Source organism: Saccostrea echinata, unplaced genomic scaffold, assembly GCF_033153115.1.
Source record: "Saccostrea echinata isolate AGI-Se365-2 ecotype Australia unplaced genomic scaffold, CSIRO_AGI_Sech_v1 ptg000010l, whole genome shotgun sequence".
Taxonomy (NCBI): domain Eukaryota; kingdom Metazoa; phylum Mollusca; class Bivalvia; order Ostreida; family Ostreidae; genus Saccostrea; species Saccostrea echinata.
The window spans coordinates 306,247-326,344 of record NW_026889759.1 but is presented as its reverse complement, the minus strand read 5'-3'; the positions used below and the strand labels follow the sequence as shown (position 1 = coordinate 326,344).

Genomic DNA, 20,098 nt, shown 5'->3' with positions numbered 1-20,098 from the left:
AGCAAGCCTTTGCGTTGTCAGATCCTTTTCTGAAAGGGCCATTTACCTTTAACAATGTCAGGACAGGTGAGGCAACTGGCTGGTCTTCATGCTGGAAGTGTGTGTTAACTCTGTAATCTTTTTAAACAAAACCATCCAGTGATGTCCTAAGATTGCTAGATGAGCAGACATATACCTGTATTTAAGAAAGATTCTGTAACATGACATAGAATTTTTGCACAGCTTGACGCACAACTGATGGTAATTTAGGTGACTGCAAAATAATAAATTTGGCACATATTTATTTATTTGATATAAATCAGAACAAAATTTGTCCTTTTACAGAACAAATTATTTTCATTATAAAGAAAGGAGAAATGCATATGTACTGTGTTAATACATATAACCTGTATTGGGTATTTTCACCCCATTCTAATTTTTAAAATATTCACTCTTTCACCCTTGAAAACAATTTTACCCTTTTAAAATTTGATCAGACACATTTGTGTTTAAAAGATATATGCTGCCTTGTTTGAATATGCCCCGTTTTAAATTCACCTACTTGTAAGGTGTATAGAATGAGAAAAATAAAACTTAACTGGGGCGAAAAATTTCAAAAATAAAGTACCATTACTTGCCTGCCTGCCTTTCATGCGATACCCCCCCCCCCCCCCCCCCGTGGATTGATGGTCTCTTTTCCAAATTATATGCACTGTCTAAAAAGAATGAATTTGTCAATTTTTAAAATTTAGTATTACAATTTAAGTTAATAAAGACAGTAAAACAATGTTGACAACATTTATATGCAAATGAACCTCTGTACAAATCACTTATAATGGAATGACAACTTATATGGAATATATCGAATACCCTTTTGACATTTGGAAACTCAGCGTTAATAATATTCCATGCATGATTGAGCTAGCTGTCACCTGATGAACCTTTAATTCTTTTCTATATTTGATATGCTTTACATGTATATGTATTATAAGAGTAAATGTAAGTCCAAAAACTTATTTTGTGACATCAATTTCATACCTGTGTTTGAGTTGCCTTTTTGAGGATATACTGCTTAGATTATTCAAAGTCAATGTACATGTAGTCTTAGATGCTGCAGTTCTCTTGTACTTTAGCTATAAAATAAATCTTAATGTATACAATTGTGTAAGATGAAAGAATATTTCAAACACTGAAACAGACCAAAACTTTAACCAAAATATCCTCTATAACATGCTCTCTAAACTGAAGAATATGGTCATATAATTGCAGTCATATGAATTTTGTTCAATGATAAATACAGAGAGAATTTGCAGAATATATAAAGAAAGTCTTATCGTTGGGAAATAAGCAGGTCCAGTACAATCTCTTAATTTAGCTATATAGCTTGAAATAGCTATATAGCTATATAAAGCTATTCAGAATAGCTTGATTTAGCTATTTATATGCAGTTTTTCACAAAAATTATTTTTGTAAGAAATAGACAAAAAGTCGCATGTATTTGACTATTCATACATGTACTATGGGCTATCAAAACAACAAGCAAAATGAAAGATAGCTCTAACTTTGCAACTTTTGAATACTTTTAAGCAAAAGATAAATTTCTATTGTTTGAGTAACTGTCCTCTACCTTGTGTGCATTGAGGCATGGATAAGTACGATTGCTTCTCATTGTACTGAATTACATGTATTACCAATCAATTATCTTGTTGACCATAATTCAGGCCTCCTTTATAATTGCATTGAAGAAGTAACTGTATCAATTGTGTTATATAGCCCAAAAACTTTTAGAACTTTGAGTACAAAGTCTCTCAAGGAGATTTTAATGAGTGATTTTTACATGCATCAATTTCAGATGAGTTCAGGGTTGAATATCATCACTGCACCAAGGTGCAACTTTTTGTGCATGCTGAGAAAATTACACATTTAAGAAAAAAGTGTGATAAAGTAGCTAAATTAAGCTATTCTGAATAGCTTAATAAAGCTATATAGCTAAATAAAGATATATAGCTAAATCGAGATTGTACTGGACCTGATAAGTGCTTTCAAACATTGAATACTTAAAAAAGTAGACCCACTGACACGCAACAGCTAAATTTCTGTTGATAAATGAAGCGTATTCTGAACAAATTACTTACCCAAAGGTGATGCAGTCACAAGATGGTGTTCGTACCCATCTGACACTTACAATACTCCTCCTTAATCAGCTGGTAATAACATCATTATCCTCGAATTCAAGAAAAATCTGTTAATAAATTAGTTGGAATGATGATAAAACTATTCTAATCCGATATAATATAAGACACTTCTATTTTCCCCAAGAATACACAAGAAACAGGTGACATTCTTTGACTTGTTTACCTGTACTTCGATCGAAATTTTCCTCCTACTTGCTCGCACCAAAGCTTTTATGAGACTCAATTTATCCATCGTAAGTCGGAGAACCCTTCGGCTTTGTACAATTGCTTAAACTTTCCTTATACGCTTTGTGTAAACCATAAACATGCATAACCCAATACATCTCCATGTGTGAGGTACCCGGAAATTAATATTATCGAAAAATCTCGCGAGCCACGTGACGAGACTTGCAGACCCTAATGCACCCCGAATTCGCTTGGTTCCAATGGAAATCTAGATTGAGGAAGGGAGCATTCATTATTTATTGTTGTAAGAAATGCAAATAAGTGATATCACCTATTCGAATTGGTGATATCACCTATTCAAATTGAATAGGTGATATCACTTATTCGAATAGGTGATATCACCTATTCAGCACGAATAGGTGATATCACCTTTTCGAATAGGTGATATCACCTATTTGAATAAGTGATATCACCTATTCGAATAAGTGATATCACCTATTCGAATAAGTGATATCACCTATTCGAATAAGTGATATCACCTATTCAATTTGAATGAGTGATATCACTTATTCGAATAGGTGATATCACCTATTCGTATAGGTCATATTACCTATTTGAATAGGTGATATCACTTTTTGGCAGTAAATACCAAAACGGCGCCTCATACATACCTATCAATTTTGTCACCCCCTCCCCCCAACACACACACACAATTTGCCTGTTTTTAGTAATAGGCCTAGATGGCAAAGTTATGCTAAAACATCCTTTGTTATGATAATTTAAAATTTGTTCTTGTACTATACATGTATGTGAACAACTTTTTAAAAAAAATCTACATCACATTGGGCTTGCGTCACCCTACTAGTACATGTACAAGTTTTACCATTACCATTTTTAGATTGCACATGGTGCAGTGTTACATGTATATCAGTAGGAATTAATTCATTTTGTTTTAATTGGATTACATTTCATGAAGTTGACAGGACCTATGACAGTCGGTAAGTACAAGTTTAAGTATAGATTGGGGTAAAATAAACCGAAATGTAAATGGTTAGGTTAAAGTTTAAAAAGGATCAAAGATCATCGAATGCCACAATAGACGAATTTCACATTCTGAAGAGTTATCTCCCGCTGTCCTGTTGACATTGCATAGATCTAGGAATTTTTTGCGGGGGGGGGGGGGGGGGGGGTTCCACACCTCAGTCAAAAAAAAATCCCAGCCCAGAATTTCTTGAGAAGCAAAAAAAAAAAAACAAAAAAAAAACAAACAAACAAAAAAAAAAAAAAAAAAAATAAAAACAATGATGGTGGGGTCCGTTTTTTTTTTTTTTTTATAGGGAGGAGGGCGTCCAAATTCATTTTTTATTTGCTTCTGTAAATCAGTATAAAGTCCTATTTAAATAACTCTGCAAATTCCAAGGGGGGGGGGGATATCCCTAGCCGCTCCCTGTCCCTTAAATGACAAATGAAAACTTATCCAGTTGACTATACATAATTTTGTTTCTTGTGTTATTCTGTTATGTACATCTATGAATCCCTGGAGGTCATCCTCACTCTCTTAAAGGTGCTTGGACACATATTTGAAGTTAGTATTTTCTCAAATTTTCTGTATAACCTCATGACTTATATGTTGCTATAGCATCTCATACTAAGATATAATAAAAATCTTATTTCATCTCGAAGTTATTAAAACTTCGAATTTCTGGACGCGTTGGATTGACACATTCTTGCGCTTTCACATACCGGGTATTTTAATTTTATTCTTAATACTTAAGAAAAGTGGCAATTTTGTTGTGTATTAATGAAAAATATTAAAAATATAACCCAGAAAATTCAGAGTAGAAATGTTCGAAAGCAAAATCAACTCACCGTATTGTAAGTCTGTGCTCAGTGGTGTGTGCAGAGTTTAACAATTGAACACACCCGGTGAATCGTAAACATTAACAGAGCTCGTGCCCTGTTTACAAAAACAGTTTATGTTTCACCGGTGTGTTCAATTTGTTAAACTCTGTACACATCACAGAGCACGGACTGACAATACTGGCCGGGCCGGTGAGTTGGTTTTACTTTCGAACATTTCTACTCTGGATTTTCTGAATTATAGATGTAATATTTTTCATTAATACATAACACAATCATTTCTTTTCTTAAACATTTAGGATAAAGTTAAAATTTGTGTAAGTGCAAAGATGTGCTAATCAAATGCGTCCCAGAATTCGTAGTTCCAATAATTTCCAGATAAAATAAATTTTTAATTACATGTATATTTTCGTGTGAAATGCTATTGCAATATATAAGTCGTGATATTATACAGAAAATTCGAGAAAATATTAAGTTCAAATATGTGTCTAAGCACCTTTAATGAACTGGAAATGTTCACAATATGACTACATCAAATTAAATAAAAGTGCATTAATGATAAGATTGCTTGACATTTCATTCATTAAATTGGGTCAACCCATGTACCCTCCTAGAATTAGGAATGAAAATCATTCAAAGAGATGGACCATTAAACTATTTGTATATATTTACATTTTTTTTTTAATGTCAAAACAAAGTATAAGTTTGCATACATGAACAAACAGGGGTCTGGGAAGGGAAAGGGGCGAGGGGGAAGGAGTTATCTCTTTTAACGTCTTAATTGTTGAAAACTCCTAAAATGAATGTTTACCTCAAATCCGACTTGTATGTCTTCATTATTTTTAAGTGGTGGTGTCTCCATATGAGTGAAAAATTCCCGAGAGGGACATTTAACAACAAACAAATGACTTAAAAAACACAATATACATGTACATGTTTATTAGTCAACAGTTATACTTCTGGTCATATCTCTAGTTCTCCCTTGAATCAGAAATGATGATATAAATATTTTAAGAATGATTAAGAGTTGAAAAGGTTGTGCATCTTAAAATTGACTAATTAAGCTCTATGGTTGAATTAGCTATACCAGTCTAGCTTATTTTGCTACTCAAAGCACCTTGATTAACTATTTTTAATCACACTGTTTTCAACATGGATACAAGTCATACATTTTCAGCTTCTGAAAACAATGCATGAAAAAAAAACTGCTTTTCAAATACTGTAACTCTTTCCATGTACTTGTGATCATAAGTTTTTAGCTCGAGTTTTTCTGATCACATTTTGTCTGTCATCCATCTGTCCGTCTGTAAACTTTTCACATTTTTGTCTCCTTCACTAGAACCACTGGGCCAATCTCAACCAACCTTGCCACAAAGCATCTTCGGGTAAAGGGGATTCAAGATTGTTCAAATGAAGGGTCACACCCTCTTTCAAGGGGAGATAATCAAGAATTAGTGAAAATTTGGTGGTATCATTTAAAAAAGTCTTATCAAGAACCACTTACTGGGCCTAAAAAGTTGAAACTTTCTTTACATAGACTTAGTGTAAATTCAAATTTGTTCAAATTATGACCCACTGGGGTAGGGTGGGGCCACATAAGGGGATCCAAAGATTTACATAGAAAAATGCAGGGGATTTTTTCCTTCATAAATCTTCTCAAGAACAACAAGGGCATTATTGTCCTCCGTTTTCGCGAAAGGGACATAGGGGACATTAAATCTTATTTGTCTGTCAGTCTGTCTGTTTGTAAGTCTATCCGTCTGTCACAATAAATTTAACCTTGGTCATAACTTTTGAATAATAAGAGATAGGGCTTTCATATTTCACATGAACATTACCTACAAGAACTTTCTAAATATACTATGATTTTTGAACCCATGACCTTGAAGTTTGACCTACTTTTCAAAAACTTTAACATTATTTTAAATTGATCATTTTGAAAGAGAAAAGATAGGGCATTCATATTATACATGTATATTACCTGTGACAAGGCCTTTCTAAATATATCATGACTTTTGACTCTGTGACATTGACCTTGTAGTTTAATTACTTTTCAAAAATGTTATATTTCCTTTTAACTTTTGATTGAGAGGAGATAGGACTTTCATATTTGACATGTACATTACCTGTAACAAGATGTTTACGCGCATGCTATGATTTTTTACCCCTTGACCTTGATGTTTTACCTAATTTTCAAAAACTTTAACTTTGGTGATTACTTTTGAATGACAAATGATAGGGCATGCATATTTAAATAATATGCCATAAATAATGGCATCCCATCCACTAAGACACGAAAAGCAGGGGACCACAATTCTTTGAATTTGCTTGTTAGTCATTTTGATATGGAAACATTCTCATATGGTGTAGATTCAAGTTTTTTATTCCCCGCCATGAATATGGCCGAGGCATATAGTGTTTGTCATGTCCGTCCTTCCATCCTTCTGTCGCGCTTTGCTTTTAGCTCAGTTCAAAGCTCAGTTTCAAAGAAACTATCCAAGATATTTTTATCAAACTTCATATGCTGATAGATATTGATAAGAGCTATGCAACTGCATCAACATTTTGTGACCTTGACCTTTCCTTTGACCTTGACCTCACTTTTCTTAAATTAGTGTCTAGATCAGTTTTGAATAATCAATTCAAGATATATTTATCAAACTTCATATGCTGATACATACTGCTGAGAGCTATGAATATCATCAACTTTTTTGACCTTGACTTTTCATTTGACCTTGACCTCACTTTTTTAAAATTAGTGTTTATCTATGTTTTAATTAAACCATTTATGATATTTTTATTAAACTTCATATGCTAATAGTAAATACATACTGATGTAAACTTTTCAACTGCATCAATATTTTGACCTCAACCTTTCCTTTGACCTTGACCTCTCTTTTCTTAAATAAGTGTTAAGGACAGTTTTAAGTAAATCATTCAAAATATTTTTATCAAACCTAATATGCTGATATGTATTAGTGAGAGATATTCAACTGCATCAAAAACTTTTCACCTTGCACTTTCCTGTGACCTTGACCTCCCTTCTCTTTAATTTGTATTTTGCTTAGTTTTAAAGAAACAATTTAAGATATTTTTATGTCAGCATACACTTATGCATAATTTGGTGAGAATTTATCATCTATATCCTATTTGTTTTTTTAGATTTTAGTTTCAATTTTAAAGAAACTGTTCAAGATATTCTCATCAAACTACATACAAATTTTCATGTTACATTAGTAATATACATTCGGCGGGGCGTTCATGTCCTATGGACAATATTTCTAGTTTTCAAACCATGACCTCCAAGGTTAGGGTCAGGCCACAATAAGGGATCAAAGTTTTATATAGGAATAAAAGGAAAAAATATCAAAATTCTTCTTTTCAAGAACAACAAAAGCATGATTAATATGGAAACATTCTCAAGAAGTGTAGATTCAAGTTTGTACAAATCATGACCCCTTGGGTTAGGGAGGGGCCATTTTTTTCCTGCCCCTATTTGTCATCCACATGAAAATGCAAATTTTGAAATAATTTTACACATCCACAGGACAAAACCAATCATCTTCCAAATGATCATGATTTAAGGCTAATGCATAAAATATAAGGGAAGTTCTGGGAACCAGGGTGTTTAAACATGTTAAATATTTTTTAAAAAAGAAATTGAACCCTACTTGACCCCCAAGGTGAAAATAAAAATTCCAAAACCTTAATGCACATCTACAGGACACCACCATCCATCTCCCAAAAGATGATTAGGCTTCTATGTAAAATGTAAGAGAAGTTCTGGGAACCAGGGGCTTTTTGCATAAAAACCGTCATTTTTCGACCCCCATTTGACCCCCAGGGTGAAAATGAAAATTCCAAAACCTTACTGCACACCTACATGACACCACCAATCATCTCCCAAAAGATAATTAGGCTGCTATATAAAATGTAAGAGGAGTTCAGGGAACCAGGGGCTTTTTGCATAAAAAATGTCATTTTTCGACCCCCGTTTGACCCCCAGGGTGAAAATGAAAATTCCGAAACCTTTCTGCACATCTACAGGACACCACCGACCATCTCCCAAAAAATGATTAGGCTACTGTGTAAAATGTTAGAGGAGTTTAGGGAACCAGGGGCTTTTTGCATAAAAACCGTCATTTTTCGACCCCCATTTGACCCCTAGGGTGAAAATGAAAATTCCAAAACCTTACTGCACACCTACATGACACCACCAATCATCTCCCAAAAGATAATTAGGCTGCTATATAAAATGTAAGAGGAGTTCAGGGAACCAGGGGCTTTTTGCATAAAAAATGTCATTTTTCGACCCCCGTTTGACCCCCAGGGTGAAAATGAAAATTCCGAAACCTTTCTGCACATCTACAGGACACCACCGACCATCTCCCAAAAAATGATTAGGCTACTGTGTAAAATGTTAGAGGAGTTTAGGGAACCAGGGGCTTTTTGCATAAAAAATGTCATTTTTCCACCCCCATTTGAACCCCAGTGTGAAAATGAAAATTCCGAAACCTTACTGCACATCTGGGGGTCGAAAAAAACGTCACTTTTCGACCCCCATTTGACCTCCAGGGTGAAAATGAAAATTTCGAAACCTTACATCTACGTGACACCACCAACCATCACCTTAAAGATGATTAAGCGACTGTGTAAAATGTAAGAGGAGCTCCGGAAATCTGGGGCTTTTTGCATAAAAAACATCATTTTTCGACCCCCATTTGACCCCCAGGGTAAAAATGAAAATTCTGAAACCTTACTGCACATCTACAGGACACCACTAACCATCTCCCAAAAGATGATGAGGCTACTGTGTAAAATGTAAGAGGAGTACAGGGAACCAGGGGCTTTGCCTTTTTGCATAAAAAACGTCATTTTACAACCCCCATTTGACCCCCAAGGTGAAAATGAAAATTCCGAAACCTTACTGCACATCTACATGACACCACCAAATATCTCCCAAAAGATGATTAGGCTACTGTGTAAAATGTAAGAGGAGTTCGAGAAAGAAGAGTGTGAAAGACGGACGGACGGACGAACAGACGGACGGACGGACATAAGTAACAACAATATACCCGAACTTTCTTTAAAAAGTGCGGGTATAATTAAAGGCTATAGTCTTGGGAGCAGTTGTTATTTCGTAAGTTATTTCACAAAAAGTAATTACAGCATCAACGAAAACGACCTAAATGTTTGTACAATTGAATAAAGGTATTCATTCTCAACATCACTTAAAGATTTATCTCCCCATAGTAAGATGTGAGTATCAACGGTATGTAATTTACCAAAACGCAGAAATTTGTCGAAAAAGTATTTCTGGCTTCTGTATATTATTTGCACAAGAAGAAATAATGATGAGTATCCTCAATCTCCCACAAGAGCAGAGGGGACTCAAAACTACATTACATCGATAAAGGTCACTACTTAGCACACAACTGTAACAAAGCCTTGCATGTAATATATTTATGCTACGAGTTCCACTACTGAAGTAAGAGGGTGGCATTTGTTTATTATTAGAAATCGATTTTTTAAAAGTAGATAATAAGGATGAATTTCTTACAGCAATGGGTAGTGAGTTCCATTCATCAATAACAAGGGGTATAAAAGTTGACTTATAGGTTTGTAATAGGTCTGCATTTCGGTATATTATAGTTTTGTGAATTTTTCGTACTGTAATTTGTTGAATTACAACATAAATTAGGGATCATGTCATTTAGACATTCAGGAACTTGGTTATTATAAATTTTGTACATTGTAGTTAATCTAGTAGTTTTCTTCGTTTATGTAATGGTTCCCACCTAGTTTCAAAGTAAAGTGAATCTTTAGAAGCTAATAAAGTTAGACCTGTGACAACTCTAGCAGCAAATATTTATAATTTTTCTAATTTTTCGCTATCACCCGTATTACATCCACCCAACACCGAGGAAGCAAATTCTAATTGTAGCCTAATAAAGTTGTGTACATGAATGAAAAAGTTTTCCGTTTTAGTACAAAACAAGTATTATGCATTTGCTAAAATGGTATCAATATGTGTGGACCATCTAAGATCATGTGAGAAAAAAATCCCTAAATGTTTATGCGAGGAAACAAATTCTGAATTTGCTGGAAGAAAAGTTAAGGATAGTAAACAGAGCCTCAAAGCATTCATTTCGTTTGCCAACACCTTCCATCAGTCTATCAAATTTACTGTAGACATACATATTCTTAGGTACTACATCTACCCTGATTGATGGCAAAATTGAGTTAAGTCTCCACACGAAACCCACCGATTCCCACCTGTATCTCATGCCCACTAGTTGTCAACCCCCACACACATTCAAGGGTGTGCCTAAGGGTCTGGCTACCAGAATTTGTCGCATCTGTCGCCAAAGGATACAGATAAGAGCTGCTTGATCAGAGATGCTCTAACAGAAATAATTGAGACAGCTAGCCATTCTACATTGAATTCCTTAATTAATCTTTAAATACATGCATGTCCACTCATTATTTAAAAATTTGTTAATTTGTTACAAAGATTTATAAAACGACAACAACAAAAAATTGTGTAATCTTGATGCAACATTTTTAATGAGGTTACTGCATGTCTCTTAGATTTGTAGGGACTATCTACCATAAAGTATTTTTTTAAAATACTTTGGTGAATTTTTTGAAATTCATTGACTTGTTTTAAGCTGCAATTCATACGGACAGGCGGATATGCTGATTCCAATATAACCCCCCACCCCCCCCCCCCACCCCCCCGGTATAATAAGTTTTAATTTTGTTATACAATATCAAATTAGTTTTAATTACTTTACACCAAATTTATTTTGAAAGTTAGGCTAGCCAACAATAACTATTTAATCCAACACAAGAAATGAAAAGGCTTATTCCTTTGCCCAATTACCAAGAGATATTAATAACACCTGCTTGATCAGAGATGAACTACAAGTTATCTCCTCATACTAAACTCATTAATTTCTCTTTGACATGCAATTTTCTTTCATCCAAATTCTCCTTGACAAGTGCTTGATAATTACACCCATGGGAGAGGTGGAATTTCTCTTATAATTTATTCATTTAACATTTTTAAATAAGGATACTGCAATTCTCTTACATTTTGGGGGACTGTATAATTTAAAAGTTAAAAGCCATTGTTTTTTATGCCCCAGTACCAAAGATTCAGGGGTATATAGTTTTTGCTCTGTCTGTCCATCTGTCTGTCTGTTTGTCTGCAAAAACTTTAACATTGCCCATAACTTTTGATTGGTTGGAGCTCTGGCTTTCATATTTTACATGTGTATTCCTTGTGACAAGACCTTTCTTTGGGTACAGCCATATTTACCTTTTGACCTTGACCTTGGAGTTTGACCCAGTTTTGCAAAATTTTATCCATCTTTAACCTTGGCCATAACTTTTGAACAATTGGTGCTAGGACTTTCATACTTCACATGTGTAATCCTTATGACAAGTCCTTCCTTTGGATGCCAACAACTTTGACCCTTTGACCTTGATCTTGGAGTTTGACCTACTTTTGAAAAACTTTAACATTGGCCATAACTTTTGAACGATTGGTGTTTCAGCTTTCATACTTCACATATGTAAACCTTGTGACAAGTCCTTCCTTTGGATACCAACAACTTTGACCCTTAAACCTTGACCTTGAAGTTTGACCTACTTTTGGAAAACTTTAACATTGGCCATAACTTTTTAACCGTTGGTGCTAGGCCTTTCATACTTCACATATGTAATCCTTGTGACAAGACCTTCCTTTGGATATCATCAATTGTAATCCATTGACCTTGACCTTGGAGTTTGACCTACTTTTGAAAAACTTAAACCTTGGCCATAACTATTGAATAATTGGTGCTTCAGTTTTCATATTTCACCTGTATATTTCTTGTGAGAAGGCCTTTCCTTAGGCACCATTAATTTTGACCTTGACCTTGATGTTGCATTTACTTTTGAAATACTTTAACCTTTTTTATATCTATTCAATGGTTGCTGCTAGGGCTTTCATATTTCACATCACAGGTATATTCCTTGAGACAAGACCTTACTTTGGGTACCAACATATTTGATTTGCATTTGAGAAAGTTTAACTTTTGCTATAAGTTGCAAAATGGGGGCATCAGTGTTTCACAAACACATCTTGTTTTCCTTAAATTTTTAACTTTAATTAAAGGTCACAGTGACCTTGAAGTAGGGTGCAACACATCTTTTACATAGGATGCATTAAGGACCCTCTATACACTGATGAAAAATATTTTTTGGACTTTGAGAAAATTATATAGCGTAAAGGAGGATGTTTTGAAATTAACTAATTCATTATTAATATAGGGAGCATTCCTTTTTTATCCAGGAAAAATATTCACAGACAATAGAGTGATGATGAAGAAAAATCACTTTTGCTGACTCAAATAGAGAAAATACATGCAAATAAAGTTTTCAACTACTCTTTCTTGGTCTAGTATAATGTTTAGAATACTTGGATTTATTTCAAATTATGTCATACAGTGCAGATTACAATTTATTCTATTTTATGTTAAATGGTGGGTCAGTCTAATTACACAAAAGTACCCTGAAATAAGGGTGAAGTGTAGAGAGGGTTCTTAATTGGCCGAGTTTGATGATTCTAGGTATAATAGTTTTGTAGTTATGAGCAGGACAAGATTTTTCATATTTGGCCATGGCATCTTAATTAAAGGTCAGAGCGACCAGTTTTACTGTGCGACACACCTTCTACCCAAGAAGTATCAGCTGACAAAGTTTGATAATTCTAGGCCTAATAGTATTAAAGTTATGAGCCGGACACGAAAAAGACTGACAGACAGTGGGATAAACATGAACACCAAAACATAATATGTCCCATCTTAAGACAAGCATATAAAAATTCTTGAAGGGATGTTAAACACACAATCAATAAAAAATTATCCATTTGTAAAAGACTGAATACCTTAACAGAGGATAATATTGCATTAAACCTTTCCACAATTTTAATTAACTAAAAATAAAAAAAAATCCAAATAAAATGTCACAAAACAATTGGCAATTATAAAATTATGTCTTTATATAATATTTTAATATATATATATATATATATATATATCTCATAAAAGTTGAATTTTTGGCAAGACACTTTTGTGATTTAGCTTCAAAAATGAATACACAATTTTAGCGAAAAGTTAATTTAGTGATTTGACAATAAATTGGAAGATAACCTTACCTCCTTTGTGCAGAAGGAATTATTAGTGATAGGCAATTTTAGTGTCGCCCACTTGTAGTTAGAGTGTCTGCTCAAGAGTTGCGGAGTAAGGAGCTGGTCCTTACATCATGGGTTCAAATCACTGCGGGACGTGGAGACCGGTCCTTCGGATGAAACTGTTTAAACTCAGGCCCTTTGTCAGTAGGTGTTGGCACAAATAAAGATCCCTCACTGCTCAATGGCCCTAAGTGCCGAGTATATGTATAAATTTGCAGCCCTCCACCAGCAGGTGGTGGCATCTCTATATGAGTGAAAAATTCTCAAAAGGGATGTTAAAACAACAAACTAACAAAAATTTTAGCGAACTCAACACTATCACTAACAATGCCAAAATTTAATGTTTGCTAAAAATTCTACTATATATATATATATATATATATATATATATATATATATATATATATATATATATATATATATATATATATTGGTTTAAAAATCATTTGTTCAAAAGCTGCACTTTATTCTCAGATTGGCACATTGGTATGAAACATCTTTCTGTGGCTTTGCATTCTGGATGACACAAGGTTCACAGTACAAATTCCTGAAAATACAGGGATATATTACATTTATATCTGTACTATTTCTAACTCTAACATTCTAGTTATCGAATACATTTAAGGAATAACTGTCTAATTTTTTGGATTCATGATGTGATCAATCGAGTGGCTTGCGTGATAATTTGCATAAATGCCGAAGGCGTTTATGCATAAAATTATCACGCAAGCCAATCGATTGATCATCGTCATGAATCCAAAAAATCTGACAGTTATTCCTTATATTTACATGCTTCTGATTCTGCAAATTCCCATGCTAATAGCCCCGCTTCTGTCTCTATTTGTCCTGCCCCGCACGTGATTTTTTTTAACCGCGCCCATCGATGAACCAGTAGATTTATGTAGTAATAAAGTATTTTTACAATTTGTAATTTTATCTCGAACAAAGACATTGGAAATGTAAATATTAAGAGATCAATGGAAAGGTCATCCAAAGCCACTGACTTCTGATGCCTTGACTTTGAAATGTAACATGCCTTTAATAGTATCAACAAGCATTCTGAGAGTATTACATAGGCAATGTAGTCCCTTACTGGCAAGTGTATTGTGGTTCCCATTAAAAAAATTCCATCAAAAATCTATAAAGCAGAACAAAACTTCAATTTGATCATTTCAAGCGTTTTGAAGAAAAGTGCGGAAAACTAAGTGGGACAGACTGACAGACAGATGGAAGAATATACAGACAACAGACAAGGACGAAAGCTTAATAATAGTCCCCTCTGCTTTCACCAGTAGGGGATTAAAAAGCTAATAAATGTATGTTGCATTTTACCTTATTCAAACTTAAATTCCTTTTTGTATGCCATAAGGGTATTTTTGGTCAGCATTGCAACAGTCATTGGTCCAACTCCTCCAGGCACTGGTGTAATAAAACCAGCTTTCTTTGCTACATCTGCATTTAAAAAATAAAATGAAGCCAATTGGCCACAAGGCACACCTGATTCACTGGCCAATCTGCAGATTTTTTTTTTCAAATTTCCCTATCCAATTTCATAAAAATTTTGACTTCATATTGTGCATTAAAATCTTGACTCATTATTGTGCATTGAAATCCAGCCCTAAGGAAACTTTATGATTTAATTTAATTGAACCCATACAACATTAGGATGTTTCAGTGTCAATACCATCAACATTACCCTGCTGTTATGAAAAAAAAAAACTATAAATGATTTAGTGTGGTCATGCAACTTTTCTTTTTTACATACTCCCTTGTAAAACTCCTATTGCAGCCTCAACATTCCTGAGGGCCCTGATCTGAACAAACTTGAATCTAAACTAACTGAAGTTGTTTACATATTAATACATGTATAACTATTCATGACTTTGCTTTTCAATAGAGGAAAATTGACTTTTCCTTTATATTAATTCCTTTGTGAAATTTTGATCTCCAATTCTGGTCCCATCCTATGCCTTGGGGCCATGATTTGAAAAAAAATGAATCTACAGTGCCCAAGGATGCTTCCTTACTAACATGACTTATCAATTTGCTGCTCTTGAAAAAGATTTTTGAAGATTTCCTACTTTACAAGTATATATTCCTATGTAAAATTTTGTTCTCCTAATGTTGCCCAAACCTAGCTGACAGGGGTCATGTTTCCAAAAAAATTTAATCTCCACTACCTAAGGATACTTTGATATCAATATGATTATTCAAGGCTTTGCAATTCTTATAAAGAACAATCAATCAATATATTCCAAAGTAAAAAAGAATTACCCATTGTGGCCCATCCTGCCCAAAAAGGGGGGGGGGGGTCAAAATGAGTCAAAATTTGAAGAAACATGAATAACATCACCCAGGTTACTTCTAAATAATAGGACTAATCATGGATTTGCTGTTCTTGAGAACAAAATTTTTCCTTGAATGACCATGGTAGCTGCAATTGACTCCCAAGGGTCATTTTTTAAGCAAACTTCAATCTACACTCCATATATATATATATATATATATATATATATATATATATATATATATATATATATATATATATATATATATATATATTTATATATATATATAGAGCACATTTTACAACAACTCTTAAACTAACATAACTGCCTTAAGTGAAGAAATATTAATACAGAAAGCTCAAAGAAATTCACTTTTATAAGGATACCCACTTCCGCCCCAGCCCGGGGTTGAACTCTCGACCTACGGAATCTGTCTCCTAGCAGTAGAGGAACAGTGGCTATCTAGGCAAGTCAAAAAACTTGCTTTTGATGCCGATGGAATTCTCGCGGCACTGTCCTACACCTACAGAAAGCATCCTTATAAAAGTGATTTTCTTTGTGCTTCCTGTATTAATATTTCTTCACTAAGGGCAGTTATGTTAGTTTAAGAGTTGTTGTAAAATGTGCTTTATAAATGAAAATTAATTTCATTACAACGTGTATTGGTAATGATCCTCTAATAAAATTAATGTCAAAATAACTGTATCTCACTTCCATTCTCAATGACCGTGTAGTGTAGGACAGCGCCGCGAGAATTCCATGAGCATCGAAAGCAAGTTTTTTGACTTATTTTTTTTCGTATTTCAAAGTACATACATTTATCCAAAAAATGCAACTTAAATTTGAATTGTTCATGTTTATAATGTAATTAGCGTTACCCACACCTGTTAATACCCATTATCGCCTGTGGCTGTGTACATGTTTAGGTAGTATTACCATGACCAATCACCTGGTACACAGGAGTTATCACCTACTGTGACCCCTTATTTTTTTTTATAGCTTTAATGATTTGTTTTTAATGATCATCGTTTAATTATAATATGGTCAGTTATCTTTTAATAATCATAATGATAATTTAGTTTGCATGCGGTAGTGAAATCGGACATACATAGAAAAACCGTTACCCACTTCAAAAGTAATATAAATAAAACATTTGATGATTTGTATTAAAAAAAATGCTAAAAATAAGCTGTGCAGAGTAAACATAGTGTACACAGGGAAAGCAACCAACATATTAATTAATATACATCTTGCAATCTCGACAACATGTCTCTTTTTTTAAAGCTATATATTCTCTTTAGCTTATCTAATCATTACAAAGCTGTGTTACAGATTCTCCTCTTGCCTTGGTCAAAATCATCTTCCTAAACAAGAACTGCGAACCATTTGTAGTTGTTTTTAAGTTTTTTGATTAATAAATCTAGTACAAAAATTTGTTTTCATTGGGCTCGTTGTTTGTGAACAGACATTAAAAACATAAAAAAATACTGATGGATTTAAACAGCCTGGCTTAACTGGTTTCAATAAAATTAACACACTTGTGTTTTATATTTTTACAAAGTACCTGGGTACTCGATCAGAAAATCGTCTGAGTAACCAATTATCAGATGTTGACAGATTTGACATCCCAAACATATATATATTTATTATACCTCTGTGAATTTTTTCTATATAAAAATATGACGAATAAACATGCTTTTTTGTTTCTAAACAGTCCCTACCGTAAAATAGTTTTTGTGCTATGTAGCATTCCGTTTCCCTCACTTTTCATCTCAGAACTCTTCTGGTTTTATCTAGATTGTGACATAACACAAGTAAAGTCAACTTTGGTAAAATAAAACACCTATTTACTGACTATTCGGATAATAGCAAGTTTATCGTCCCCCTCGACAGCAACTATTTCCCTCGGCTGCGCCTAATGGGAAATAATTGCTGTCTGAGGGTACATAAACTTGCTATTGTCCACATAGCCAATAAATAGGTGTATAATATATATATATATATATATATATATATATATATATATATATATATATATATATATATACACAGTGCTAATCTCGGTATAATGCCCTCCATTATATTGCCACCCTCGCTTATCGCCAGGAATTCTCCAAGAATGGATTTCCCCCTGTGTTTATACACCCTGTTATATTGCCACACCTGCTTATTGCCATCCTCCACTGGTTTTGGGAAACAAAAGGTCAAACTAGAAATCTGACCAGTCAGCAAGGGCCCTGCCAAGAGGTAGAAGTATGAGGGTGCAGATTAGGGGATGAGAATTTTACTTGATTACAAAAATTTATTAAAATATATAAAGAAGAGTAAGCAACAGCAACTTTATTTATAAAATTTCCAAGATAATTCCTAAATATCCAACAACCTGTAAATAGTATCCTTGTATAAGGCAGTAAAAAAGATCATATCTGTAATAACTCAATTAAATGTATATTTAAAGAAGAATAAAGCATGTGTTTTCTACAATACCAGCCTTCAGTGAATGCAAACATCACCCAGGCTTGACCTTAACTTCAAAACAAACATCAGTTGCAGACAAAGGTGTTAATTAATCTTAAAGTGGCAGAGAGATAACCCTATAAAATTTTCTGCAACCAGCAAGATAATCAATTCCAGGGGATTAATTATACTACTCTCTCAACCTTTTCTTCTAAGTTTACAATAAGAACTTTTTCAGCAATGATAGAATGAGGTTATTATCTGAATACCTGTTAAAATAAATAGTATTCTTGAATTTACATAAGGCAGAAAAAAAGAAAGCAAAAAATAATAATAAACTAGAGCCGAGCTCGTTGCAGAGCAACGAATAGGTCTTCTGTTGGAGCAGTGACCTTGAGTCAAGGTCATGCCATATTCTAAGATGATAAATAACCTTGTAAGGGACTATCAACTTGCAATGCTTCGCCAGTAGAAAGACAATAAAATAATGTACACTTTCTATTTCCTTGAACTTGTCCAGATGACCTTGCGTCAAGCCATGACACACTCTGGTTACTGTGGTTTCATCATTATTCGTGGAACACCAATTTTTGTGGATTTCGTTGTTGAGTCAATCAACGAAATCAAATGTTCATCGAAATTTTAGTGCCTCCATTTTGATTTATGATAAACCTTTAACAAGCCTATCACGACTTTCATTAATATATGTGAATCCCCCCTTTTTTCCCAGCAGATTGGCCTTATTTTGTCATTTTTAAGAATATTTTTAAAAAATACTATTGGATAATTCTCTAGAAATGTTTAGTCAATATGTATAAATATTTTACATGGAGATAAACGAACAACATGTAGATCTGTCAACGCGGTGCATATACCAATCAGTAGTAGCATAACACAAAGGATGATAGATAACCAGGTGTAAACATGTAAATTCTTTATTCTCAAACAATCTAACGGTCTAACAACAATTATCACCTGCGCAATGAAAACTCAAATTATCGTAAAATCAAAACCCCCGTAGAAATGATTAATTACTCTCAGTTCTTAACTGGCTGAAATCATACAAATTAAACAAACTTTAACGTTAAATTGACTTCTATTTAAAAACTTTTTTTCTGTTAAACATGAGAAAACGGGTATACATGTACAGACGTGTGCCATAATTTAATGGCAAAAATCCAAGATGGCGTCGCTCAAGCGTGAAGCGTAATGTAAACAAGCTCGGTATACATTATATTCTTGGGGAAAACACATATCTATTTTCAGCTCCTGGTTATTCTTACTTCCGTTTTTAAATTCAAACCGAATGTTTGGTTGTCGTCTGCCTCTGGAAATTTTTACATAGTGTATTTAATCATGGCTGAAAACCGTAAACATTTGTCAAATGACATTAAAAATGTCATCGTAGATATGCGAGAAAAGGGATATAAGTTACAACAGATTGCTGATGATTTGAACATTCCCAGAAGAACTGTTACAGGAGTTATCTCTCATTTTAAACAAAGAGGTGTAGTAGAGAATTTGCCTCAAACTGGACGTCCGCGTTTACTGTCAGTGAGGGATAGTCGTTGGCTTGTTCGGCTTGCTAGGACCAACAGGAAAACTCCACTGAAAGAAATTACCACCCAGTTTAATACCTTTAGACCTCGGGAAGTGTCTAAAAGAACTGTCCAAAGATATCTTTACTGGGAAGGTTACCATAGACGCATAGTAAAAAAGAAAGTCCGTGTGAAAGAGGTGAATCGTAAAAAGCGGTTAGCATGGTGTCGAGGAAAACTTTATTGGCGTGTGAATGGTCAGTGGGACAGAGTAATTTTCTCTGATGAAAGTCAAGTTGTTTTGGGTCAAAACAATAGGTTCTATATATGGCGCCGAAAGGATGAAGCGGAGTCCCCCGATTGTGTCTGCCCCCC

At 34.0% G+C, this 20,098-nt stretch overlaps 1 protein-coding gene and 1 long non-coding RNA gene across 2 annotated transcripts in view; both read right to left on the bottom strand.

The window, feature by feature from the left end:
* Positions 1-650: 650 nt before the first annotated feature.
* On the bottom strand, positions 651-2,462 carry LOC133184568 (uncharacterized). The gene is made up of 3 exons (XR_009720817.1): positions 2,115-2,462; positions 1,018-1,112; positions 651-691 (listed from the first exon to the last, which is right to left on the bottom strand). It is a non-coding gene; the product is annotated as an uncharacterized LOC133184568 (long non-coding RNA).
* Positions 2,463-13,156: 10,694 nt separating this feature from the next.
* LOC133184096 (bifunctional methylenetetrahydrofolate dehydrogenase/cyclohydrolase, mitochondrial-like) overlaps positions 13,157-20,098 on the bottom strand; it is a 140,147-nt gene continuing 133,205 nt past the window's right edge. The window contains exons 6-7 of the mRNA XM_061318927.1: positions 14,773-14,892; positions 13,157-13,987 (exon numbers count right to left, since the gene is read on the bottom strand). Coding sequence (XP_061174911.1) covers positions 14,774-14,892 — 119 coding nt within the window. The 3' untranslated portion in view covers positions 13,157-13,987; position 14,773. The remainder of the gene's footprint in view (positions 13,988-14,772; positions 14,893-20,098) is intronic.